The 26,606-nt window shown below is 52.4% G+C and overlaps 2 protein-coding genes across 2 annotated transcripts; both read right to left on the reverse strand.

Moving 5' to 3' along the window:
• Positions 1–9,809: 9,809 nt before the first annotated feature.
• On the reverse strand, positions 9,810–20,659 carry BMI1 (BMI1 proto-oncogene, polycomb ring finger). Its single transcript, XM_066552310.1, has 10 exons — positions 20,200–20,659; positions 15,070–15,203; positions 14,561–14,657; positions 13,782–13,837; positions 13,609–13,659; positions 13,238–13,346; positions 13,102–13,147; positions 12,470–12,568; positions 12,061–12,141; positions 9,810–11,975 (listed from the first exon to the last, which is right to left on the reverse strand). Exons 2-10 carry the CDS (start codon positions 15,179–15,181, stop codon positions 11,646–11,648), a joined length of 981 nt encoding a protein of 326 aa, XP_066408407.1. The 5' UTR covers positions 15,182–15,203; positions 20,200–20,659; the 3' UTR covers positions 9,810–11,645.
• Positions 20,660–22,128: 1,469 nt separating this feature from the next.
• On the reverse strand, positions 22,129–25,674 carry COMMD3 (COMM domain containing 3). The gene is made up of 8 exons (XM_066552323.1): positions 25,515–25,674; positions 24,506–24,617; positions 24,338–24,401; positions 24,216–24,250; positions 23,844–23,904; positions 23,702–23,758; positions 23,544–23,603; positions 22,129–22,491 (listed from the first exon to the last, which is right to left on the reverse strand). The coding sequence occupies exons 1-8, from the start codon at positions 25,645–25,647 to the stop codon at positions 22,432–22,434; spliced, it is 582 nt and encodes a 193-aa protein (XP_066408420.1). The 5' UTR covers positions 25,648–25,674; the 3' UTR covers positions 22,129–22,431.
• Between the last annotated feature and the right edge of the window lie 932 nt (positions 25,675–26,606).

Here is a 26,606-nt window from a genome sequence, read left to right on the forward strand (position 1 = left end):
TTTCCGCGCTATGGACGCGTCTCCCCGGCAACCGGGCGGAAGCGGAGCCGCCGGGGGCGGGGCCTCGGCAGTGACGTTGGCGCGCCCGCCCGCCGCGCCCGGTCCCGCTCCGCCCCGCGGGCTCCGCGCGCCGCGCTCGGGCCGTGCCCACGGGACGGGACGGGAAGGGACGAGCGGCGGCTGTGCCCGGCTGGCCGTGCCCGGCGGGCTGTACCCGGCACCGGCCCGCCCGCGTGTGTCACTTGCTCGCTGCCGGCGCAGGTGTGGGGATCGGCACCTACGGAGGCTCGCGGGGGCGGACCGGCAGCTCCGCGGAGAGGGGAGCGCCGCTGTGTCACGTCTGTAGCACAAGCACGGCAGAGCACCTGCGGGACGGTATCAGCACGACGTGACATGGAAACCCGTACAGCCACTGTGCGCACTCCCCTCTCACCGGCGGGCAGTGCCGCTCCCGGGGCCGCTGGGGAAGGACGGGGGCGGGCAGGGAAGGCGCAGCGCCCGCCGGACGGCGCCGGGCTCCGCGCAGGGACGTGTCCGGGCCACAGCCGCGGCGCGTCGCCGAGTTCCGCGCAGCGGAGGCTGGCGGGGAGGTGTCAGACGGCCGGACCGGAGCCTGTCCGCCCCCGCTGACATTCGGGAGCGGCGCCGCGGCCGCCCCGCCGGTGCGTATCGGTGGGACGCGCTGCTCCCCCGGGAGCCCGTCCCTTGTCCCGCTCCGCTGCTGCGCAACTTGCCAAAGGCTCGGCCGGCAGACGAGGAGAGGCTCGCCGCTCTGGCGAAATCCAGCGCATCTCCCGGCAGAGAGAGGGTCCACCTGCTTGGCTCCCGCTTCCCTCCACTCCCTGGGAGCGGAGGGAAAATAAAAACTAAATAAGAAAAATAAGGACAGCTCCAAGCTGCTCGCCCCCCGCCGCGCCTTTATTCTTCGTGGTGTCCTTTGATTTTAGATTTTTCTTTTCTGTCTCACCACCGACGCGATTCCTCCACGGGGATCTCCGCTCTTTCCTTCGCCGCCGCGACGACCCACGCAGGGGTTTTTGTGCCTCATGGGGAATAAACTTGTCCCGCGCAAGGCCGCGGAGCGCGGCGGCGCCGGGGCGGTGTGGGCAGCGCGGACGCGCAGGGGCGAGCCCGTGGGCTGCAGCCTCCGCCGGGAGCCACGGGAGCGCGGCACAAGAAGCGCCGTGCCCCGCTGGAGGGAAGGCTTTTCTCAGACGATACAGAGCGCAGTGAATGATGCCCGAGCGCACCCATCCGCGGAACACTCGCGCAGCGGCAGCTCCCCGCCCCGCTCGGCCGCAGGTGGCCCGGAGCAGCATCCGCTCTCTCGGTGCGGCGGGAGCAGCGCGGGAAGGGGCACGGTGGGGAAGGAAGCTCCGGCAGCAGCCCTCTGGCTCTGCCTGGCACAGACACAAGTCATTCCTGTGCACTATAATAGGGGTGGGGAGGGAGGGTATTTTTTTTTTTTTCCACCAGCGTATCATTCTGGTAGATAACCTCCCACTGCCTTCCACTTTTTCCCATATTGGTGGGGCCATAAGGACTAATTACGAATAATTCTCTTCATTACTGGTTGGAAAAGACATGGTGGAATCTACGAGTAAACACAACCTTGGAGGTCTGTATAGCAGCTAGTGCAAACGGTGGAACTGGAAAATGAAATCAGTATTATTAGGGTTTGAAGAGAAATAGACTCTACATCTCCCCCAGTATCTTTTGAGGGCGATTCCCAAGACGCAGGATACTTGTGAACGAAGGTAATAGTTAGCTCTGATATCGATCAGGCTGTTCCAAGTGAAATTGTGATCCACAACAGAAAATCAGACTTAATAGTCAATAAAGAATGTCGCTTTCTGTAGCCACATATTATTGCACAGTGGCTTCAAGATTTCATAGGCGGGTTATTTGTCCTGAAAAGCTGCAAATGTACAAAAATCAGACGACTGACACTATATAAACATATTATCTGCTAGGTAACATAAAGTTTTGTCTCATACCTTAAAGTTGGTATGCTGAAGGTACTTCAACTGCCTTTTTAAAGTTTAGAAAAGTGTAAGAGAGACGTCTGAATTTTTTAAAACTCCTGTCTGTGTTTGCTCAGCTGAAAAAAGGGGGGCTAACATACACAATATCATGGTCTAAAATGAGCTACATGTTTCCAAGAGTATTTAGTGCGGGGAAAAAAAAATCTCTTTAAGCAAACAAATTAAACAGGTGGCGTGCTATCCTTTACAAATAAAGGAGACAAATAAAATCAGATTGCTGAGAAGGTCGTTTGCCACAGAAAATATTTTGGGAAATTATCACCATGTGTACTTGAGAAGGGAACAGCTGTTAAACACATTTCTTTATACTTATTTCTGTTCCTAAGTTAAATAAAAAATAAACAAATGGTGATTAATTACTTCCAGAGGTTAAAAAAAAAAAAAAGCAGATGTGTCGATTAGAGATAAATTGATTTATCTGTCTAATTAAGTCTAATGTTTGGATAAGGAACAACAAAACGCACCCTGAGTGCCACCAAGACTTGCTGTTACACTTCGTTGCTTGATACTAAGTCTGTCCGCATGGTTAATAATAATAATGAGGAATAAACATCATGCAAATGCGGTCTACGGAAATGTCACCGGTTCTCGCAAAAGTACTGAAGACGGAAAATCATTTATGGAAATGACGTAGTTGTGAGACTTCATTGCCTACTGCTGGGGTGCTCATTAGTAGGAAACCTGTATCCTTAAGCGGGTGGTGTTAGTAATGACTGCGTTACCGCACACGTCAGCTTAAAAAATAAACCGGAGACCAGGGGAATAGGCAACAGTTACCTAAATGAATAATGTGCCTTCGCTTTCTGGTGGGTGTTCTTTAATCTCAGACTTTGATTCACTCGGAAATACGCCCGGAACGTGGCGGGGGAGCATCATTTTGCCCAAGACGCAGAAGGGCGAAGTTGCTCCTGGGATTTTTTTGGGGGGTGAGGCGTGCCGAGGGCGTGGGTTTGCCCGGCTCGGTCTCGTCCCCGCGGGTGCGAGGCAACAGGTGACAGCTCCGGGAGCTGCCGGGTGCCCCCGGCTGGAAGGGCGCTGGGTGGCCGGTCCAGGATCGGGCTCTCTGCCCCTCGACGGCTCATGCCCCGCTGAGCCCCGGCTGCCCAAGCCGCGGATGTTCCACCACGGCTTAAAACTGCCCGACGCCCATCCAAAGGTGAGATCTTCCCGTGCCTCGGTGCCGCGGCTTCCCCAGCGGCTCGGGAGGCCCCCGGGACAGCCCGCCGGGGCTGCGGCTCACCCGGGCTGTCCCCGGACCGCCCCCGGCCGCCCCCCGCGCCCGTCGGCGGGCGCTGGGTCACCCCATCTGCCGCTGGAGGGTCTGCTCCTCCTGCCACACGCCCGGCAAATTGTTCAAGGCGTTGAGGAGATATTCACAGGGTTACAGAAATTAGGGGGTTTAATCCCGTATTTGCACCACTCAGCTCATTTGGTGGGAAGAGCAACGCGCAAACTCTCCCACGGATCGGAGTTGGACGTGCTGCGTTTTTAAAAGCCAGGAGTTTGAACCTGGAAAGATTAGTGGGAGTGAATGGGATGTAGGCAACTGAAGTGCACTCTCGAAAAGAGTACACTGAGTGAAGACTCCCCAACTCCACGTATAGCCTCTACCAAGATTAATTTGGATCCTTGAATAGTTTATTTTTCAAATTTAAGTTGGGCTGTGCCAGTACCTGATTTTAGCAGAAACTCTGTCAGAGAGACCGTAGGAATGGAGAGCTCTCTCTTTTTTCACCCTGAGCTTTGGCTCGGGGCTACAGGGACTCACGGCATTCTAGGGTCCCCTCTCCGGATTTTCGGTGGCGAGTTTAGTTTGTAAGACCTTCCTATAGAGTAAATTATTTCTGTGAGGCGAAGACAGAAACGTCGAGGCACTTCAGACGCGCTAGAAAGAGGACTTCTCTTTTTTCTTCACCCAAGAGGACGACGCTGGCATTTGAACAGATATTTATAACAACTGTAATCGTGTAAACGGTACAGATTTGGCTAGTGGGGATTGGTGCATCACCAATACAATCGGAAAGGCAGAATAATAATTTTAAGAGATAAATAAACCGGAAAATGGCAAAACATGTCAGGCTGACTTGCAGGATGGGACCAGGAAATATTAGCTGGTAGGGCTGAACCCTTTTCACCACGCGCATATGGTTACACCTCTGGTTTCCTGCGGAACCGTCAGCGCCTGTGCAGTGCCATTAAAAAAAAAATATTTTTGGGACGTTCCAAAACTGAAAGCCGGAGCTTAATTTATTCTGGGGACTTGAAAGGAGCGAGGTCTTCCTTTGTGTCTGATGCTCCGGGGGAGGGTGTGCGTTGGCTTGGCGGTGAACGCTGCCCGCATCTACATATGTAAACCCAGCAGCGCTTCTCCCCCCCGCGCCGGTCGGATTGCAGCTCTCAACAAAGCTACCACACAATGCGAAATGCGCGGAGCCTGCGCGGCTGCGGCTGAAAGCCAGTATTTAGCTCTTGATGTGGAAGGACCAAATCTGCGCGGTGCCCAGCGGAGCCCGCAGCGCGCCCCGAGGCCGTCCCGTCCTCCTGCGCCGTTATTGTCCCTGGCTGCTGTGCTTAGAGGGGTGGGGACAGGCAGCAGCCAGACGACCGTATCCCGGTTTGCAGAAGAAGGTGTAACGAGAGGCGCTGGCAGCAGCAAAGGCTGCAAATCGCTGTCGTGTGGTTGCTATTAGCAACAAATCAGCTGAACAGCCTGCAAACCCCGAGCACCTAGGGCGGAGGTGGCAGGGAGAGCGCCGGGGCTGGGAAGGCTGGGGTTGATGGGCGCTTTCCCGAGGGGACCTCCGGTGCCGCCCCGAGCTGCCTCCCTGCCCAGCCGAGGAGGGGCAGGGCAAGGGCAGACGCTGCCACCGCCGCGCACTGAGCTCCAGGAGAGGGGAAAGCCAACCCTCTTAAAAGAGACAAAATGGCAGCTCATGGCTTGTAGGCATCCTTCCCGGCGCTGAGTCCCTGTCTCGCCTCCGCCGGTCCACCCTGCTGCCAGCTCCTCCGTGCCCGGGGCTGTCCCCGCCTGCCCGGCAGCACGGCCCCAGCCCAGGGAGCAGCAGCGCGGTGTCCCGCGGGGCTCCAGCCGCAGCCCTGCGCAGCCAGCCCACCCAACCAAGAAATCCAAGTGCCATCCCTTCGGAAGGGACACGTCCCCACCGGCTACATCGAAGCACCCGTTGGCCGGGCGGAGCTGCGGCTCCGCGCACCGCGCACCCCAGCCGGGCTCGAGAACCTGCGGAGTGTGTGCTCAAGCTCCGCAGCCCGCGCAGTGAGAGCTGCCTCGCAGGGGCATCGCTCATTCAGCATTCCTACACCTTGGTCGTGCCTTCCTTCCAGCACCCTGTTAGCATAGCCTTCGGGATATCTTGATTTCAGTTGTTAGGGCTTTCTTCTGGTTTTTATTTTGTTGTTTATTTTATTGGAGGGTTTTTTCCCTCATTTCCCCTTCAAAGTTTTGGGATTGTGTATGTGGAGTTTTTGGGGGGTTCTTTGGTGGAGTGTGGGGATTTTGTTATTTTATTAGGGGGTTTTTTCTGATTTTTGTGTTTGAGTTTTGGGGGAACGTTTTTGTTTGGTTTGGTTTTGGTTTGGGTTTTTTTTTGGTAGACTCAGTCCACCTTGGAGGCCTCCATCAGCTACACGATGTTGTCTCACAGATTAGAAAATGCCTCGTTGAGAAGGCAACTCTCGAGCATCCCCAGCACATGGAGGAGTAAGAAATGTCACCGCTGGCAGCAGTTCCTGGAATCTCTGCGCTCAGCGGAGGCCCCAGGATGCGAGGCGGCTTCTCCCGGCCTCGGCCTCCTCCACCGGGGATGCGGCGGCCGAGATGCAGCGGGGCCGCGGAGCCCGGCGGCGGGCACTGAGGGGGAAGGGCTGCTGGCTGCCTCTGCTATTGGAAAGTGCCTCCCTGCCACTGCGGAGTTCTCACCCGGCCGCTCCCGGAAAATGTACCCCTCCACACCGCGGAGAGCATCGGCGTTCGGAACGGGGAAGGCATCTGCCTGTCCCCGGCGATAGGAACATACAGCCCTTTGTCTCTCTAACCGAGGTGCGATATTCAGCTGCGGGTCATGAAAATAGATACGCCAAATGGCTAGCGCGACCCCCTCCTATCCCTCGGGGAGATGGGCTCGCCCCGAGGCCCCACGGTGCCCCAGGAAGGGCCGGTGCCGGCCAGCCTCAGCGGGAGGCCGTGTGCTTGCGGCAGGGCGGACGGGGATAGAGGACAGCGGCGCCCCGCAGCTGGAAAACCCGTAACCCTCCCGACCCGCTGCGCACATTCCCAAATGCCCGGGCTGGCTGGAGCACCCTAAAGGCCAGGGGGCGGGGGAAGGCAGACTGGACGCGGGACGGTGCGGAGCCTGCGGCGGCACCGCCGCACCTCAGCGGAGCGCGGCTGCGGCCGGGGGTGCTGCCTGCCAGGCGTGCCCGCCGCATCCCGGCCGGACCCGGCACGGCCCGAGAGCTGCCAAAGGCGCGACGGTGCACCCGCCGCGGCCGCCGGCGGAGGCCGATGGGGCGGCGCTGGCGGGGCCCAGGCGCGGCGGGCGCGGCCGGCGGGTCCCCCGCGGGTCCCGCTCCGCGCAGCCCCGTTCGAATCTGGCGGCGCGGGGGAAGTTCCGCGGGCGCGAGAGGTGCGCAGGCGCAAGATGGCCTCTGCCGGGCGCGGGGGGCGCGGAGCGGGGCGGCCCGCCCGTGAGGGGCAGCCAGCGGGGGCCGGCCGCGCCCGCCGCACCGGCGGCGCCGAGCGCCACGTTTCCACGCCGGCCCGAGAAGCCGCGTTCCCGCCGGCGGAGGCGGCGCGGAGACAAACGCAGCAGAAGCGCAGCTCCCGGCTGGGCTCCCGGGGCGGGCAGCGGCCGCCCGCCCGGCGGCGGGGAGGCCCGCGGGCTCCTCGAAGCCCTGGGGCAGCGCCCGCCCCGGCACCGCCACTCGCGGCCTTTCCGTGACTGCCGCTGTCTTGCCCGTCGTGGCCGCGGCTTCGCGGCAGCGAGCGGGGATGAAAGTCCCTCTCCGTGCCCAACCCCGGCAGGAAAACCTCCTTTGCCGTGGGTGTTACGTGTCCTTCGTGCTCTACCCGTTGCTGACATTATTATTTTTTTTTTCTTTAACCCACATCATCACTGTTAAATAAATACAAATATCCCATCCCCAAAGACGGCGAGACCGAGAATTGCCTGGTCCACACCGGGCTTTAGAAGTGTTTCTGTTCTCCTGGCGGGACTCCTCTGTTGGTCGCGGGGAAAGCGAGTGAAGGAGCCAGAGTTGGAAAAAATCCTCTCTGCCAGAATCCTTGCCATCCTCGAGTTAATAAAACACAAATCAACCGTGGGTCGGAGCTCCCGGAACGGGGCAACGACATTGAGCTGCAGAAAGCAGAGATCCGCAGCCCTTGGGAGGTGAGGGCAGGTTCTTCTCCAGGCGTCCTCCGAGTAAGAGAAGGGCACAAAAGATGAAAAATAAACTGTTTATAGTAAAATAAAGGAAATCCGTTTCAAGTACCCAGTGTAGGAGCAAGAACGTTAAAAATTAACAGCGGAAACAGGAAACACTTATCTGAGTAAACACTGTCTCAGAATTTCACCGTTTTAAAATCGGGAGGGCGCGAGGTGCTCGGCGGGGCCGCCGCCGCCCTCCTCCCGCTGCGGTGCCTGCGGCGGGGGCCGCCGCCGCCCGCCCGTTCCGGGGCCAGAAATCGGAGCCCGGCACGACGAGACAACCCGATCCTCGTCAGCCAGTTTGGTGGCAAAGATCGGAACTGCAGGAGTTCCTGCGTGGTGAGAGATGAACAGTCCAAAAGTGATGTTTGGAGGGCAGGAGCAGTCTGACGCCGGGGCTGAGGAACCGGCGGCTCGGGGCCGCGGCGAAGGAAAAGAGGCGCAGGGCTGGCGGCGGCGGAAGGAAGGAAGGAGAGTTTGCCCCGGTACCGGCCATGGGAAGACTTGCTTTGGGCGCGCTTTGAAAATCCCCAGCGACTCCTGGGCAGCGGTGCGGCGGCGGAGGGGACGGCGGTGGCCCGGCGGCCGCGGCCAGAGGACCAAAGGTATCGCCTGGTCGGGAAGGGCGCCCGCCGCTGCCTCCGCCGTCGGGTTTCTATGCCCCCTCATCATTCAAAAATTGGGGAGCATCGCTTTCTCACGGTGTTTCCTGGAGCTCCCCCGGTGCTGCCCGGGTCACCGGCGCCGCGGCGGTGCCGCCCGCCGCTTCCCTCTCCTGCCCACGGGACGCTGCCGGTGTCGGAAATCTGCCGGCGGTACCCGCCCGCCAGCGACGGTTTTCTGGAAGTCATGGGCGCAGGTTGTTGAGAGAAATGGTCCGTGCTGGGGGACAACCATCGCGGCTCAGCAAGCTCGTCATGCTCCTCTTTCTCTCCCGGCACATTTCTGCATTCCGTCTCCCTGTTTCTGTCCGTCTTCTCCAGAAGCGTATGGAGCTTTTCATGCTTCCTCTCTGTTGCTTTCCCCGGGGCTGGATCTCCATTCGTGCCGGACACAAAAGCGCTGCTTGGAACTGCAGGCAGCTGAACCAGGGCGGAAAATTTGGTCGGATGAAGGCAGAAAAACATCCTTTTCCAGCCGGCACAGACCACTCCTGCCTCTATCCTTGACCAGATTGCTTGTTGAACAAGCTCAGGATAACGCAGTAGACTTCGCCTTTATCCCAACATCTACACAAACGCAACGTCGGATAATGAAAAGATTCCTCTTACATGTACTGAGCGGAGATTTCTTTCATTTCAGGGAGAATTTAGGTACATGTGAAAGGAAAACCTGTCACTATGTATATGCAAAGGAAAATATTGTGAAACCGGGAAAGCTGACATAGCAGCTTCACAAGTAGAACACCAAGATGCTATCTTTGATCGTCCTCCCAGTTGTGCTTAGCAGTATATAAGCATCGCAGTGCCATCTGCGCAGGGCCAGCAGCAAAACAAAAGTTTCACATGGTAGCACAAACATCCTCGGCGGCTTTTGCAGCTCGGCAAGAGAGCTACTAGAGCGTTTGTTCTTGTTCAGACAGGAGATGTCAAATTGGGAGAGGTCGAAAATACTGTAAGAGCTTAGTAAACCTCGAAGGGAAATATCCAACTCCTGTTTCACTGCCGCGTGCTTCAAGGGCACGCCACAAAGACCGAGATTAGCTCCGTACTGATGCTAGAAGTAGTGATTAACTGCTATTTCGAGTAAAATTAAGCACATTTTGATCTGTGTGCTAATGTGCAAGCCTCTGCTGCAGGTTCAGTGCTGGTTTTTGGGCGAAATAATTCAACCAGTACAGCGTGATTCACTCATGTAGCTCAGGGAATCGTGCCAAGATAGACATTCAGTCACATTGAGAGGTATCTTTCTATTAAAACGTATTTAGTTCCACTGAGGCTTTAAAAGTAATCCAGGGTAGCACAGGCAGAACATTGCACTCGCCATCAGAAAAATCAAGTTCTTCCCTTCCCGGGCAGTGCAGTTTAACAAAGGCTAAGTTTGAACAGAGAGGAGGTAAAACCTGTGGCTGACTGGGATGTGAGGATGAACCATTTGCTTATTTTCAATAATAAATCGGGGTCAAATAAAGAACAGCAAATGTTTTCAAGACAGGCAACCAAAACAAATCACTAAAATTTCTAGGTGTTTTTTTCCCTCCCTTTGTTATTTTAGTGCGCTGTACTGTACTGTTCACTAAAATCTTTGGTACACTCAGAAATACTTCCCACAAGAACAATATGTTTGCCCTTTAACACCACATTATCAACAGAGGTAATTTGCTACTTTTCAATGAATTATCCCTTTTATTTGTTTATTTCTTTGATCAGCTATAAATGAAAGTTATTCGTGTATATAAAACTGAAGTTTTTACTGTTGAAATTGAACTGTACATGTTTACTACAGGAAAAAATATCAACTCTTGTTTAACAAGACATATACATCAATAAGCAATAACCTTGTGGAGGATTTGCAATCACCTGGTCTATAAAAACAAGCAGGACAAGTAACAGCAATTTATATGCAAAAGTAATGATTTAATGACTATAAGCAAGACAAAGCAATAAGAATTGTGCTTCTTTTGCAGACTGGAGACAATGAAATGTTTAACTACAATTTTTCCGTACAAACATGAAACAATATCCATATAGAATAAACACCCTCACAAATGTATAACTGATGGGTGATGAACACACACAAAGTTCGACCAAAGCAAAGCACAAACTGAAAAGTGTTCTGGGTTGTTCACACTTTATGGTGGAAAAGTTCCTCCTATTGAAAAAACCCCACCCATAGAAGCCTCTAATAAAATGCACCTACTTGCAGGCCATTAAAGAGAAGGCATTCTCCACAATTTACTGGAAATATTGAAGTACCAGTTAAATTTTAATGAAGTTAGTACTGTACCATATACATATATATTAAAACAAATTTAGATAAAATGCCTTCATCCGGCCACTTGCTGGTTCCTTAAAATTTATATCAAAGAGTTTATGGCTTCTATAATGATTCCATGTGCTTTTAGAAACACAGACCCACCACACCAAATAATAAGAAGGTAATCAAACAGGTCTAAAACTTCCACATCCCTTGATTTCTTTTTTTCACTGTTATCACTTCAACATTTGGTAAAGTAAAAATATTCCACTTGGAAGGAAAAATAAAAGACAAAGCAAGTAAAATTCTTTTAAGATTGCCAATTGCCTCCAGGTTATCAGAGACTTGAATGTGCTTCCCCAATACTGTAGCTCTCACACACAATGTGTTTCTTGCAGTATGAGCAAAGCTCAAACAGGCGGCATCTGCAAGGGTCGAACCTGTTTAGAAATTTAACAACCATATCATGAGTGCATGAAACACAATATTTTCTTTATAGTATTTATAAATATATCATACAATACTGTTTCCTGTTATGTCATATACCAATATGGCATTGTACAATAAGCATAATGCCATCTGATTCTTACAAAAGCGAATCATTTAAACAAGTCAGTAAATAAAACGGTAATACCCGCTTTTAGGCATACAGATTGTAAAACTGAAGTTTTCTTTTGATCGGTTCTGCGCAGCAACAGAGAAGTAAAAGATGCAACATAAGAATCAAAATGGCTAATACGCAAAAATTGTTATTCACAGTGACATGGCTACATATATGCATTTTTCTATGCATATTCTTTCAATTTTGTTGGATTTCAAGATGAAAAAGCACTTGCTTTCTACAGGTTCACAAAACAGTATAAGAACAATAACAATCGAAGAGAACGCAATGGAGGAGTTAGTCTGGATTAACAAACTACTTCCCAGGATTTGTATTGACTTCTGGAGACTCCTGGCTCCAGATGATGGGGACAGACACAACTCCACATCATTCAGAACAGGTGAAGGTGTAACTTTCGTTTGTTTCCCAGTCCTCTGAAAAATTTACATTTCAATCTTGCGTTTCCAATAACGTCCATCCTGAATGTCACCTAGTCCGCCTTTTATAGCCAAGTTCAGTGTTACTACAAAAGAAAGCAATTTGGATGATAGTCACATGGATTAGCATCTATAAAGCTGTAATGGCATGGAGAGACCTATATAAAGGAGGGGCAAGGGTGGTAGCCTGGTTGGCACATCAACCAGATGAAGTGGCTGAGGAGCCATTTATTGATGTTTTCCGAGCTCTGTTGGTAAAGGAGGACTGGTGGTTACTGCTGGGGCTGCTGCTGGTGCCATTCATGGTGCTGGAGATGTGGGGGAACTGGGGGTGAGGAGACTGGACTGGCGTGCTGGGGCTGGGCAAACAGGAGGAGGTGGAGGGGATGCCTCCTGCTGGGCTGCTTGCCTTGTCGCTCCCAGAGTCACTTTCCAGCTCCCCACTATTATTCAAGCCTTCCCTCTGGTGACTGATCTTCATCCTCTTGCAAGTAGGTCGGACCCGGTATTTCAAGGGCAGAGGCCCATTCTGCAAAGCAAAAGGGAGACCCTGGTAAGTGCCCTGCCCAGGCCATGACCTGCACCCTCCCGGGAGGCACGCTGGAAATACTCACCCGCCTCCAGGTATAGATGTAGGCAATATCCATTAGGGTGTAGTAGTCCTTCAGAGGCTCCTCTTCATACATCACATCGATCTGTTCGAGATATGAACCCTTGCATTAAGGAGCATCCAGGCACTTACCCCTAGCACACGACTGCTCAGAGGTAGAAGTAGCCCCACTGTCACAGATATCGCAAATACATCAAGGAACAATTTCTTAATACTTTGGTATTTACAGCACTAAAAAAATTACAATGTCACCAAACTCTACAGACAGATATTTTATAAATAAACCAAATAATGTATGACACACACCAAAAATACTTGGCTGGGACCGGCTGTAATGAGAAAAATGAGTCCTACCAAAACCAACCCCCAAAAACCCCAAACAAACAAACCAACCACTCTTTCCCCATGGGTACCTGGAAAGTGTTAGGTATATCCATCTTACTCCGCAGGAACTTTCTTAGATGCATCACTGTCATTGCTGCTGGGCAGCGCAAGTATCTTTTGTCATTCACCTAGTGGCATGGTAAAGAAAGTCAGTCTACTGAGAATGCACAAGTACTCCCACCAATGTTCTATTCCAGCATTTCATGTTGAAAAAAGTGCACCTTACTAAATTATCAGCTGTAGTACAACAATGCCTGCTGTCTTGGAGGGCACATCAAAATAAGCGGCAAATTACAGAAAGTAATTTAAAATTGTAATTAAATTCATATGTAAATATTTGTATTATATTTAATATCTTTCCAGGTACATATGCAATACATATTATTTTTTAATAAATTACTAAATATGTTTTCCCAAACTTTGACGAAAAATCAGATTCTGCTTTCAAAATAATACTGTGGGTATTTTGAATTTTAAAAAGTTGCCTGCATATACAGCTGTATGAAAATGTTTTACCTCTTCTGTACCTAGTGCCATGATAGGAGGTGTGCTTCACTTCTTCTAGACACATATAGCTACATATTTTTCTCAGCTACAGATCTGCCCCAAAGTTGTGTGTGTGTGTGATATGTTTCCCCTGGAGTAAAGGAAAGTTATTTACCTCTTCCTTTGACTTTTCTTTCTCCTTATTTCCTTTTCGCTCCAGTCTGTGAAAAGAAATTACACAATTACAACAAATAATAAATACAGGTGCTATCAAATAGGTAAACATAAAATTTTGCCATTCTGGAACTTGCCTATTCTGGTCAAAGAATTCAATGGATAAGCTTATTATCTCGTCGTCTGTTATAATTCTTTTGTCTTCATCAGCCACTTCTCCCCTGTCTTCATTAGAGCCATTGGCAGCTGCACAGAAATTTCCACAATAATTTACATTTTGAAATTCAAATCAGGAAGAATTGCAATTCTCAGTAACAAGAAAAAAAATCTTCACAGTAAGATAATGAATGAAAGCTACCTGACTGTTAAAACAATAAACTTTTATTATGCTGACTTTACTTCTTAAAATTCTGTGACGGTAATACATCACTTGTAAGTTAAAAAGGAAACAGTAAAAACATCCAGCTCAATGCCACACATATTAAAGTTGTGAACGAGAAGCTTTTACCATCAGCCGACGGATGAGCAGCATAAAAATCCCTTCTTCTTTTCATTTCATCTAGATGGAAAAGCATATATTTTTCTTTTAGTAGTTACTCTGTAACTCACGGTATTGATAAAGGATAGCGGCTCTGGTTTTGTTTTTCTGCTCTTAATAAAATACCTGATTTAAGTACTTACTTTTGAAAAGGCCTGGTACTAGCTTGTATACAATATCCTGGAGAGTTTTATCTGACCTGAAAAAAGAACAACCCCACAACATAAAATTAAGTAGATGAAGCAATATTTTAATCCAAATGGCAGCTCCTCACTTATAAACTTTCACAACAATGAGGCATCTTCTACAAAGTGGGAGGCCAGTCATAAAAAGTTAACTTACAGGACCTTGTAATCAAACTAACCCTGCTCTAAATACCACTCTGAACCAAAACTCATCCATATTACCACAACTGAAAAAGAAGTCTCTCAGACTGAAGGAAGGCCTTAAATCTTCTTGTCTTTCCTAGAAAGTGCAGAGAGCAAAATGTAGTGCTGACAACAAAAATGTTTCTGAAAGGCAAATGATATTTTAAAGGCTTCTGCCTCTTAGTTTGGAAAGTTGCAGCAGGAGTTTTCATGACTAGGAGCTGTGGTTGGAGTGATGCATGTCTTGGAGATACAGAAAGAAGAGGCAAGAACTATCGGATGGTACAGCAGAATTCGGGAGAAGGAAGAGGCATCAATGACTGGTCTATGTTAAAATAGGCCAACAAAAACATCTAGAGGCATCTTCAGTTTCAATCAGTGAAGAAACTCCAAAGAGACCACATACACACGAGGTAGCTTGTAAATTGACAAGCCCTTTCAGATTTAAATTGCAGACGAAGAGATAACATTGACACCGACTACTGCTGGTCTCCTCACATAAAGCAAAAACAGAGATACAGAGATGCAATGCGCACTTCCCAACTTTCTCCTACCTTATATTCAAAAGCGGTCGAGTTTTGTGAACTTGGACATCACAGATAGGACAATACTTGCTGGTCTCCAAGTAACGCACGATACAGGTCTTACAAACTGTAAGTCAAACACCACAGGCTTTTAGTGATGCTCCTAGGTGCCGCTCAGATATGCATAGATAAAGGTGCGATTCTCTAAACTATGCAAGCTAGAGCAAATCGTCCATTGTCAGCAACACGCTGCTTAAGCTAAACAACTACCCAAATAAGCTGCAATTACCATGAAAAGGAGACGCTTATGGCACATATATTATTAGTTTAACAAAGACCGTAGGGCCGTCCTCAGAAAATCTGCACCGCGGCTGGAACACCTACTTCCCATCTTGTCGGGGAGGAGGAGGGCGTCGGTCCCGAGCCCCTCGGGGGGTTTGGGCTTGGGAGGATTTTTTTTTTTTTCGTGTGTGTTCCCGGGATGTCGGGAAAGGAGGGAAGCGGCGGGTGAAAAACGCGGAGCGCCCGGTCGTACTTACAGGAGTGGAGGCACTCTATGATGGTTGTTGCATCAATGAAGTACCCGCCGCAGAGCACGCACATGAGATGGGGGTTTAGCTCGGTTATTTTGATTCTGGTTGTTCGGTGCATTTTGGCGTGGCGAGGAGCGGCTCTGAAAGACACACACACACACACAGAGGACCGGTCAGCGGGGCCAAGCGCGGCGGCGTCCCAGGTGCCGCGGTCCGGCGCATCCCCTTCCCCCGTGCATCGCATCGCATCCCCCGGCGCAGAGGAAGACCGAGCGCGGAAGACGAAGGCGGCGGCGGCGGCGGCGCGGGGCCGGGTGGCGGGCGAGGTCCGGTCCCGAGGCCGGCGGGGCGTCCCCGCACCGCACCGCCCCGGGCCGGCCTGGGCGCAGCCCCGCGGAGGGGCGGTCGTTCCGCGGCACCCACCGCGCCGTTCCCCGGCGGGCACGGGCGATTCCCGCGGCGCGGCGGCACCGGCCGGCTCGGGCTGCGCGGGCGGCTCGGCGGCGATGCGGCGGGGAGCTCCGGGGGCGACACGGCGGGCACCGGGCTGCCGGCGAGCAGCACAAAGGGGAACCAGCGCCTCCCGGTGCGGCTGCCCTGGCATTTCCGGAGCGCGGGGAGGGGCGGCGGGGGGAGGGACGGAGGGGGGGGGACACACGCACCTCGGAGCGGGGCCGGGCACCGGGGCGGCGGGGCCGGCCCGCCGGGGGGGTCCGGGCGGCTGCCGCTGCGGCTCGGTGCCGATCCGGATCTGCTCCGCTCTCCGAGGGGGTTGCTATAGCAACTTACACTTACACTTGGCATCCTGCCACCGCTGGGAACACACGAGAGCCGGGCGGGGGGCGGCCGGGGGGGCGGGTCGGGCCGGGCCAGGGGGTGGGACGCGGGGCCCGGGGGCTGGCGGTGGGGGTGGAGGAGCCAAGGAGCCCGCGGGGGTCTGGGAGCCCGGCCGCGAAGGGAGGGGAGGGGGAGGGCGGGAGCGGCCCGGGCGGGGTCGGGTGGCACAGCCCGGAGGGTGCCCGGGCGCGGTGCGGGGCAGCCCGGCCGGCGGGGGCGGCCCCGGGCTTCGGGGTCTCAGCCTGGCGGAGGCGAGTGCCAGAGGCTCCTCCCGAGCCTCGGCCATTTCGGATCCTCTCAGGGGCCTCTCTCCACGTCGACTCGGTGCGAGGAGCTGGTCTGAGATAGCTCCTCTCCCCCTCCGTTCCCTCCCTCCGGCGAGCAGAACCGCGCCGCGCTCCCGGACCGAGCCCACTGCCCCGCCAGTGGGGTGCCGAGCCCCAGCTCCCGCTCCACCGCGCCGGCATCCCCGCTCTCTCCTTCTCTGCTCTCCTCACTTTTCTCCTTCCTAGCTCTCTCTCACCCCCAACTCTTTTTCTCTCTTTCTTTCCTTCTCCCACCTTTTGACGCTTGTTTGAAAATCATCCCGCGGACGAGGCAAGCGCGGTGCAAAGTTTTGCAAAAGGTGTAAAAGAGATTTGCATCACCAGAGTAAGGTGCTCGGACGGGAGAAAACAAGTCTCCGGATACTTAAGTAACCCCCCTTTTCAGCAATAAAACACACCGAGAAGGGGGAAAAAGCCCAAACCGACTTTAAACGGTACATTAGTGACAACATGCGAAGGACCATGTGACCAGATCATTCCTAAAGCTAAATCAACACCTTGTCAACACAAAGCAGAGACAAGAGTGAAAAACAAATGTCATTTTCATAGTCTGAAACCCATAAAACCCCATCACATGCACTGGCACCAATGCTAGATGCATACACACTGTTTAAAATGAGAGGGAATAACAGATAAAGGGAAAAGCACGCACAGGGAAAAATCCCTGTCAGCCACGTCAATTGTAGAGTAAATTATTTTCTGTCGACCAGATCCTGAAAAATGTAATGTAACAACGTTGCTCCACTCCAAGCTATTAATTTCCCCAGGTCAGTGCTCCCAGCACACCAACTCCTGCCCCTGGTCCCCTCTCCTCCCGAGGCACAGCTTGCGAGCCACCTCTCACCGCAGCACCGAATGCTCAATATGCGAGCAGCCATTCGCAAACTTCAATGTTAGGCAGCGGGAGGGGAGAAAAAAAAAAAAGGGGGGGGGGGGGGGAAAGGTGGCAACACAGTAATGTTTCTAAAAGCTTTGAACGTCAGCCAAACTGACCAGGACAGGGGTACAATATTCGTCAGAAGCGTGCACAGCGCCAACGAGCGACCCCGACCAGGAAACTTCTCTTGTTACTGCAGGAGAACCCTTGAGTGAACAGCAGATAAAACTCCCCAACATCAAACCACAGCCGGCCAGCACAAAGAAAAGCAAAGTTCCAGAAGCACCAAGCCAGACCAGGTCCCCAAAGCTGTTCCCAGCACCGTGCGGGAAAGCAAGACCCCCGCTGCATTGTACTGCGGTTTAAATGTCGCTTCCAGGGTCCCTGACCCTCCGCTTCTTCCTTTTAAACTGATACTGAGGTTTTGCTTTTCCCAGAAAAGGCAGAGACGGAGTTTCTGCATGCCTCTCTGAAGAACCCAGCGCCCTGAAGCCGGCGGCTCTGGAGCCCCTTTAGGTACTTACACATGGACAGCTTTCACGGTTCTGTGTTTTATTTGTTCAAGTCACTACCTTATAATTCATAAATATCTAAACCAAAAAAAAAAAAACCCAGCAGTGACCGAGGTCACACAAGTCGGCTGACCGAGAATTCCTTCCCAGCCCTGACAGACTGGGACAAACCTTTCAAGACACTAACGCGTTTATTTCACGCAGGCGAAGCCCCTTCCTAAATGGAGGGGGATTAAATTCAACCGTGAAACCTGTTTTGTCGAAGCAACCCCTAAATGCGGATTATTTATTGCCCAAAGTTAGCACATTTTCAACGTGCTATGAGCTATCTTGAAAATCAGTGATTTTCCCCAGCGAGCTGAACTAGGCACTTAATTTCTCCCCAAAAGCCACCCGCGCAGGCACACGCGTGTCTGTGCCTGCGGGGATGTAACATGAACGCAGCACATTTTACTACATCAGCCTGAGTTTAATATCTTGGTACGAGGGAAACCCTTTCAGATGTTTTTTCTGCTCCTGCTGATCGCACGGTGAATGCCAACACTTCACAGGAATACAAACAGCCTCTTAGCCAGGACAATATATATTTACACATTGACACATGGAACAACAAAACGTAAAATATATGTGGATAATACCTGCAACAAGTAAACACTGCCAGCCAACCGATTATACAGAGGCCTTAAACAAGTTATGTCAAAATGAAGAAAAACAGAAGTGCATTCTCCTGCTAAGAATCAACTACATTATTAAAAATCCATAATGGCAATAAGCTATCAAACCTTGCTCGACAGGTCACTAACAGAAAATACATACATAAAAAAATAGAAGCATCGCTCGGGTAGGTTTGTGTACTTTGTACCCATCTCCTCTCGGAAAACTCTCATCAGGAATAAAGCAGCCTTCATTCTACATCTTCACCCATTATCAGCCAGAGTCACTTGTACTATCGAGCCTGTTATTACTCTTTCGCTTAAGAATGGCCACATATGTTTTAAAGGAGAGGACAGTAGTTCATTCAGAGGAGGCACACGAACCTCAAGTATCTCTGCGCAACTCGCATCAGCGAGAAAAGACCTGAATATTGGCAACAGAGTGCAAAAGGACCCCAGTCTCTTAAATCGCCTCCCTGGGACTAGGCGTAAGACACAATCTAACTACTTTAAAAAATACACTAAAATGTTAATTTTGTAATATCTAAGCGATCAGGTAGGTCAAAACTTCGTGTCTCTGGCGAAGTGCAACACAAGTCTCAGTTTCCAGGACGGCTGCCGAGAGTCACTCAAAGTAGTTTTACTGGACTGTACTGAACGTCCCTGGTCTTAGGGACAGTCCCACAACAGAAGCTGCTCTCACCACTACAGACTACGCAAAAAAATTCTTTTAGCGACAAGCTTGCAAATGGGCACACATGCCCAGGTTTTCTTCCACTTTCCTGGAGAGTGGAAGAGTGAACCAAAGTTTTTAGAGGCTGAAAAGTTACTGCCTCACTTTTATGGAAATGCGATTTTTTTCCTGCTTATTTTCACCTGATTATTTGCAAATGTTTACAGCAGACATCCAGAAACATCCCGCTTTATATATTGCCAAGGCCATTCAATTATAAAAACATAACACCAGCAACTTTCAAGTGCTGCCCATAAGCAGCACGAGGAGCCCACTCGTGACACCTTTAAGATCTGACAAAGGATTTCATGTAAATTTACCCTTCCCGGGGCTCAGGGTAAAAAAATATACCAACTAGAGAAAAGAAATTCACACACACCACCCCCCCTCCGCGTCCCGCAGACACATCACCTTTGCTCCAAAGGCTCCAGCAAACCGCTCGCCCCAGCTCCCCAAGACCGCATTAAAAGTGCTACCCTTACCCCCCAAAAAAGTTATTTCTCGGCGTTGACCACCCCTTGCCTCTCCCAGTAGGCACAAACCCCTAAAGTTCAGCATTTAGAGCAGAAATGTAAGAGGAGACATTGGAAACAACTGGGAACCGCCATCTTACAACCCATCCAATTTCACAGAAGTACTTGTCCAACTTAAGTTAATAACATTTTCTGCTGGGTGCCCCGGCGCCTAACAACCCCCCCAGGAGGATCGCTACCCCCCACTGGCTCCGTCTCTATAAAATGGGTGCATTATCTGACATTTTAACCCCCCCCAGACACATTTCTTTCGGGGAGGACTGAAATCACTTGACCCAGGCAGCTCCAGATTTCACGAACGTCCCTGTTTAATCAAAATCTGCCTTTAAACAAAGGGCGCTCGGGCCGGGCTGGCAGCAGGGTCGGGAAATATAAATATTCTCCTCGGGGGCCATGTGCACAGAAAGGTTTTAGGGGGCGTCTGGAGAAAGAAAGGAACTAAAATTTGCAAATGTGGGTGCGTAACGCGAGCGAGTGCACAGGCTGCTGCTGCTGCGTGTCTGTATGTGTGTGTGTGGCTAGAGCAGCCTGTCAGCGCTTTTCCCATACGGAGAGCTCGGGGGACACCTAGGCGCCCCTTTGCAGCCCCCAAACCGGCCGAAAACCGCCGCCGAGCCCCCTTCGCCCCCCGCCCTCGGTAAGACGACACCTCGCTTCATACGTACCCGGAAAACGGAGCCGGTTGGTGATGATCGGAGCGGCCAAAAAAGACAATGAAAGTTAAAAGTCGTTCAGCAGAAAATGAATGTGAGCCAAGCGGCCATCTTGAAATGAACTGCAGACGCTGTCAATTGCAATAAGCTTATTGCCGCCGCCGCCGCTGCGCTCCGCTCATTTTAGTTACAGAACGCCCGGGTCTCCTCGGCTGCTCGCGGGCCCTTCTCGCTCGCTCCCTCGCTCTCTCGCTCCCTCCGAGTTGGCCGCCCGGGCGGCTCAGGCGCTGCGAGCGCACAGTCTCCCCGGTCCGGATGGGTCCTCTCTCCACCAGCCCATTGTCTCTCCCTCTGCCCCCCGCTCCGCCTCGCGGCCTCTCTCGCGTTCCTTCTTTTATTATTATTGTTATTATTACGAGTATTATTGTTGTTGTTATTTCATAGTTGGTGGCGGGGACCCGGGGAGGGAAGGAGGGCGGGCGGGCGGGCGGGCGGGAGGAGGGCGGAGGAGGGAAGAATGCAACGCTGAAGGCACACAGTGGAAACTGACACCGTCCCCAAAATGGCTCGGAGTTCGCCCGCCCCGCCAGCGTCACGTGGGGCGCCTCATTCCTTAAGGGCGGCCTGGGAATTAGCGGCGCTGCCGCCGGGGCCCGGCAGCCTCCCCGTGACCCAATCCCGCAACCCGGCCGCCTCTTCCCCCTCCGCCTCCCCCCTCGCTCCCTCCCTCCCCTCCCCCGCCCGCCACCCCCTCCCTTCCCTCCCTCCTCCTTTCCTCCCTCCCTCCCCTCCCCCCGGCCCTGCACGCGCTCGCCCGCGCGCCGCCGATGCCTCCTTTTCCTCCTTTTCCTCACCGCCCGCCCCGACCCCCGGCCCCGCTCCGCGGCTCCCGCCCGCCGCAGCCACGGTGCCTCCCGCCCTCCTTCTCCGCGCTCCCTCCGCCCGCGCCGCGGCTCCCCTTCAGCCGCCGCACCCCCCGCCCTGGCCGGCGCTGCCCTCTCCATCCTGGCCGCGCCGCAGCCCCGCAGCCCGCAGGCTCCCCGGCCCCACACGCCGCCCGTCACCCTGCCCGCGCAGCCCTCGCCTCCCTCCGCGCACTTGTTGCGCGCTCCCACCCCCGCACGCCCCGTCCCGCCGCGCGGGCACCCCCGCGGGGACCCGCACCGCGGCCTCGCGCCTCCGCCACCGCGTGCGCGCTGCCGCGCGCCCCTCGCCCCGCCGCGCCCGCCCGGGGCCGCGCGGAGCCGCCGCCGTCGAGGCGACGCGTCCCCTCGAGGGCCGCGCGGACGCTTTTCCACCCCGAGCGGCGGCGGGAGCGGGTGTCGCGGGGACCCGCGGGGTCCCCACGTCCCGCGGGCGGGACGGACGGCCCCGGAGCGGCCGGAGGGAACGGGGGAAACCCGCGCCGTGCTCGCCTCCGGCGAGGTTAAGACGCCGCCCGCCGCTCGGGCGCTGAGGAGCGGAGAAGGAAAAGCCCTGCTCCGCCGTGAGGGACCGGCCGCCGCCGCGCATCCTCCGCGGGGCCGCTCTCCCTCGGCGGCAGGTGCGGGCGGAGCGCGCCTCGGAGCCCCTCCGCATCTGCGGGCGGGAGCGAGCGGAGAGCAGCGCGGCCCAGGGCGAGCGGGAGATGCCGGGAGCAGAGCAGCCGCGCCGTCGAGCCGGAGCCGCCACCCGGCTCCGCTCCATCCCGCGGACTCTGCCGGCTTTCCGGGAGGCGCCCCGGCTCCACAAAATTAAACCGAATCCTTTCCCGACCCCCGCGCCGGGCTCCGACTTTTCCTCGTAGGAGAGATGTAAGGTCGGCTGGAAGTAACAAAGCGCGGCGGGCGACTTAGCAAACGCGCCGCGGCACGGGAAGGCGCTTTTGCCTCACTGAGCTGATCTAACGTTTAGCATCTTACTTTTAGGTACAGCTAATTCATCCATAGAAATTGCACAACAGGCGCGAATAAACCTTTATTAGATCACAGAGAAAAATAAGCAGTGACAGTTGTAAAAATATACAAAATAAGATAGAAGGAATACCTTGATGACACGGCAGTTCAGCAAATATTTAACAGGAGTTAATAATAATAAAAAAAAATTACATGAGTAGGGAATACCCAGTGCAGATGTAAAAAAATCATTTAATTCACATCCAAGGACTTAAAAAAACCCCAGTTTGCATCAAGAGATGAAAGACATTTGTCATTTAGGAGACACTTAGGAAGGAGAGTGCTTCAGCAGGCTGACACCTTCCTTCCATCACATCTGAGTCGCTCGTTCTAGGCTTTTTGCAGCATCTTTTAGCTTTCCCACTAAGTCCTAAGAGATGAAATAGAGTCTTAGAATAAGCATATTTTTTAAAGGTCAGCTAGAAGAACAGATTATTTTTTTTAGACAGAGACTCAAGTGAAACCAGCACCTTGTAGAACAAAGAAGTGTTGCAACTGATGAACAATGCAAGCAAATAATTCAATAGCTCAGTATTTTATAATGTAGTCAGAAAAGTGGGAACTGAAGGAAAACACTCTTTAAAATGTATTTTCTCCTAAAATAGATCATTATTATTTACACGTAGATTTTACTGGTATTGCCACAATGGCTAATGCTGACATTTGCTTCCGGCTTTGAAGTAGTACATGGATTTCTAAAACACCGAAAATATTTTGGGTGTAATTTTGTACTAGGACCATTCTCCAGCCAAAGCACATCAGATTTCACTATGCCAGCAAACCAACTAGAAACACTCATTACTGACAAAAGGACAGCTATTGAGACACACTTAAAAAGACGAGATGTAAACCTTAAGTTTTAGTATCTTGCTTTTCCTCTCCCACCAAGCCCTCTTCCCGATCCTCCAGAGTTTGGTCACTTCCAAGCATTACAATACCTCTATTGTTCAGTTACACATTTAAATCGCTAAACAAAGATCAACGTTTGTTTCAGGACATTTCTTACATGTCATTAACACCACTGAAGAGCCTTCAGTTCCTTCTCTATTTTTAATCATGACACATTTAAATCACTGAACCAGCTTCTTTAATCATTTCTCTAAAGCACGGGAAATCAGAGTTTCAGAAAATGATGAGTTTCCTCCCACATATACATATGGATTACAGTTATGAAAACAGACAAAATATTTATGCACGTATGTAAAACACTCCCCACGCAACTAAATTCAGTTACTTTCCAACTTTATTTGAAAAGACAGTAAAAATACACTTGGATAACTTTTATGGAAAATTCTCTTACCCTCCCAGTATTGGATTTTTTTTAAGTAATAGTGTATATGATTTCATTTTGATTGGCAATTTGTTAAAAACGTGTATATCCACAAATGGGGCTAAACATAGAAAGATGAAGGAAACAAGTACCTGTAATTGCTCCATTGTACAACTAAAACTAACATCTGGGTGTGATCCTGAATCACTGTTCTGAAGGGAAAAAAAGCAAAGAAACAGCAATGTCTATTGTATTTTAAAAATATCTTGAAATTGCATTTTTTCCTTTGAGGGTGCTGGGAGTACAGTACCTCTACATTTAAGGTCACCAAATAGGAAGGCTGATAAGTTTTATGAAGTTGATTGTTCTAAATTAGAAACAAAGAACATATTAAAAATCCAGGTCTCAGCATTAAAACAGACTAAAGAAACACCTCGATCTGTAAAAATTACCTTGATCTGATACTCCAAGCGCCAAGACACATCAGTTATATGGAGAGGAGATCTGCCTATGCTGGAAGACACAACAGTTACAAGTCCTCTATGCTAAAAGAAAAGGTCATTTTCTCAAGCTGTCCATCAATAAAGAACTTTTCATGATCCTGGTAATGCTTCTTGGGAAGTTCTAAAAGGTTATTTTAGAGTAGAATTTCAAATGAAGAAAAGTTTCAATAGCTGTTTTCTAGAGTTTGTTAAAAACGCACTTTATTTTTTAATGGCACAATATTACTTACTTTAATCACCTAAAGTATGCAGAAGTGTTTTCCAGGACAGTTTCAAACTAACTGTAAGTGAAACCATGTCTCTGCTGAGTGGTTGACCTACCTTCCCAATAGGATTTCCAATGCATCCTTGTTTTTCTGAAGCAAGAGAAAAAAAAAAATTACTAGGTTCAATAAATTCCTATGAAATAAGAAAAACTAATATGTTAAAGTTGGTTTAAAAACCTGATATTCGGTGCAAAATTGTTCTATTCTCTCTTTATCCAGTTTGCAGTCTTCTAGGCACGTGCTACAGGGAAAGAGAATTTATTAGTTTTCTGTTAACATTAACTCAGCAGTACACTTCTAAGTAATAACTGCTAGAAAAATGGTGTAGCTTCCAAGTATGAGTACCTTATAGCAGATATGTCAGCTTTCTGCTTCCCTGCCTCCAGAATACACATTGCAGCCGCAGCATGGCAATGTTTTAATACTGTAGGGTCAATATCTTTCAGGTCTGGATCGTCTAAAATAAATGAATTACTGATGACACACTTATTTGCCAAACCCCAGCACACGGTACCAAAGCCTGCTGCTCGCCCTTTGAACGCTATCCTTCCCACAAAAACGTCAAAATGAAACACGTTTGGTGTTTCAGAGCGAGAGGACAGAACAAGCAGGCAAGGTGTGAGGAGGCGGAGGAGAAGGTGAGGGGCAGAAGCACGGGCTGGGGCGAGCCGTACCAGGCGGGGCTGTGCGGCGCTGAGCGCCCCGCCGCCCCTACAGCTCCTTCCCGTTAAAAACAAAAAGGGGGAAAAAAACCAAAAAAAAAAAAAAAAGGAAAGAAGGAAAACCTCAGTTTCCTCTGCGAGCCTCGTCCGCGAACTTCAGCAGCCTCTTAATGGCGAGAAGCGGGGCTGGGGCCACCGGCCGGGAGGGGCACCGGGACCGCCCGCCCGCCCGCCGCCCCGGCCCGGCACCGGCGGCTGGCTCCGTCCGCGGCGGCGGCGGCGGAGTCATTAACAGCGCAAAATTAATTGCACGGCCGCGCACCCTCGGCCCGGGGCTGCCGTAGGACGCGTCCCCGCGCGAAAAGCCCCGCAGGGTGGCAGAGAGGGAACACCGCCCCCTTAGCCCGGCCCACCCCGCGGACACGAACGCGCGCGGGGACCCTTCTCGGCCCGCTCCCCTTATTTCGGACAGCTCGGAGCTTTAACGGAGCGGGCGAGCATTAGCGATGACACCCCGCGCAGCGGCACCCTGGAGCCGCCCGGGGGCAGGAGCCGCCCCGCGGGTGTGCGCGGGCAGCGCCCGCTGCAGCGCGGACACGCGCGAACATCCGCGGGGGCGGACGGAGCCCCGCGCCCGCCTGCGCGCCCCGCGGAGCGGCGCGGCCCGCACCCGCCGCCGCGGCACGCCTTACCCAACGCGGCCTGCGGGTCATCCAGGAGGCTGCGGAAGGCGGCGCGGAGGAGGGCGGCGAACGGGCGGCGGGGGAAGCGGCGGGGGTCGCCCAGCAGCCGCCACCCGCCCTGCGCGTACGGCGACAGCTCCATTGTGGGCGCCGTGACCTTCGACACGCGCCCACGTGACGCGCGCGCAGCTGATCGCGGGCGCGAGGCGGGGCCGCCGCCGCCGCGGGGCGGGGGCGGGCGGGGCGCGAGGCGCCGGTGCCGGTGCGCGGCCGCGGAGCCCGCGCGGGGCGCGCCCCCCCCCGCCCCCCCCACGCTCCGCCGCCCTGCCCCACCCGGCCCCGCCGCTGCCCTGCCCTTTCCACGCGTGTCCCCCTCGCTCCCTGCGGCTCGGAGTGGGAGGTGGTGCCGTTTCCGTGGGAGATGCGCCGCAAGGGCGTGTTTTGGGGTGTAATTAGCTCTTAATGAGTCTTAAAAGTGCTCGTATCTCATGAAATCCCTAAAGCGCTTGTATCTCAGTAGATGTCTGACGTGCATGTGTTGGTGTGAAGCTTTACAGCCCAAAAATGTCGTGCGGGCAATCTCAGTCCTCAGGAGCAGAGCCTTGTCCCTTCGTTACAGGGAATCATAGAACCATTGAGGCTGGAAAAGGCGTTCGAGATCGCCAAGTCCATCCCTCGCCTGGATAGCACCATACCCACCCAAGCATAGCAGAGCGCCACAATCTACTCGGGGTTTTTGACATTTCCTGGGATGGTGACTCCATCACCTCCCTGGAGAGCCTGTTCCAATGCCTAACCGCTCTTCCAGGAAAGAATGTTATTTTGCTTCTGAAACGTCTATGTGTGTCATCAGATATTCCCCCTCCTCTCCCCACGCTTATAGATTTGCTTATCAAACCACGTTTTTACCTGTGGTTATGGCCAGCTGAAACATGAACTTACTACTAAGCTAATTCCTTTTCTCCTAAAGTAATTTTCTAGCCAGGATTGCTTTTGTATTTTGGCAAAAGGCTCTGTGCTTTTTTGATATACAAAAAATAGTTACAGATAGCCCAAACAACCTTTTGTGGTGATTTAGGAAAGGTGTACAACTGCCATCTG

This window comes from Molothrus aeneus, chromosome 1 (assembly GCF_037042795.1).
Source record: "Molothrus aeneus isolate 106 chromosome 1, BPBGC_Maene_1.0, whole genome shotgun sequence".
In the NCBI taxonomy this organism is placed as follows: Eukaryota; Metazoa; Chordata; class Aves; order Passeriformes; family Icteridae; genus Molothrus; species Molothrus aeneus.

Bases quoted from the DNA above. Each gene is read 5' to 3' on its own strand.
- BMI1 (XM_066552310.1), bottom strand. From the start codon at position 15,181: ATGCACCGAACAACCAGAATCAAAATAACCGAGCTAAACCCCCATCTC. The intron at 13,838-14,560 runs GTAGGAGAAAGT...TTCTTTTTTCAG, and splicing joins CGACCGCTTTTGAATATAAG to GTCAGATAAAACTCTCCAGG. The intron at 12,569-13,101 runs GTAAATAACTTT...CCATGCCACTAG, and splicing joins AAGAAAAGTCAAAGGAAGAG to GTGAATGACAAAAGATACTT.
- COMMD3 (XM_066552323.1), bottom strand. From the start codon at position 25,647: ATGGAGCTGTCGCCGTACGCGCAGGGCGGGTGGCGGCTGCTGGGCGAC. The intron at 23,759-23,843 runs GTAATTTTTACA...TTTCTAATTTAG, and splicing joins GCTTGGAGTATCAGATCAAG to AACAATCAACTTCATAAAAC. The intron at 23,604-23,701 runs GTACTGTACTCC...TTTTCCCTTCAG, and splicing joins TGGTGACCTTAAATGTAGAG to AACAGTGATTCAGGATCACA.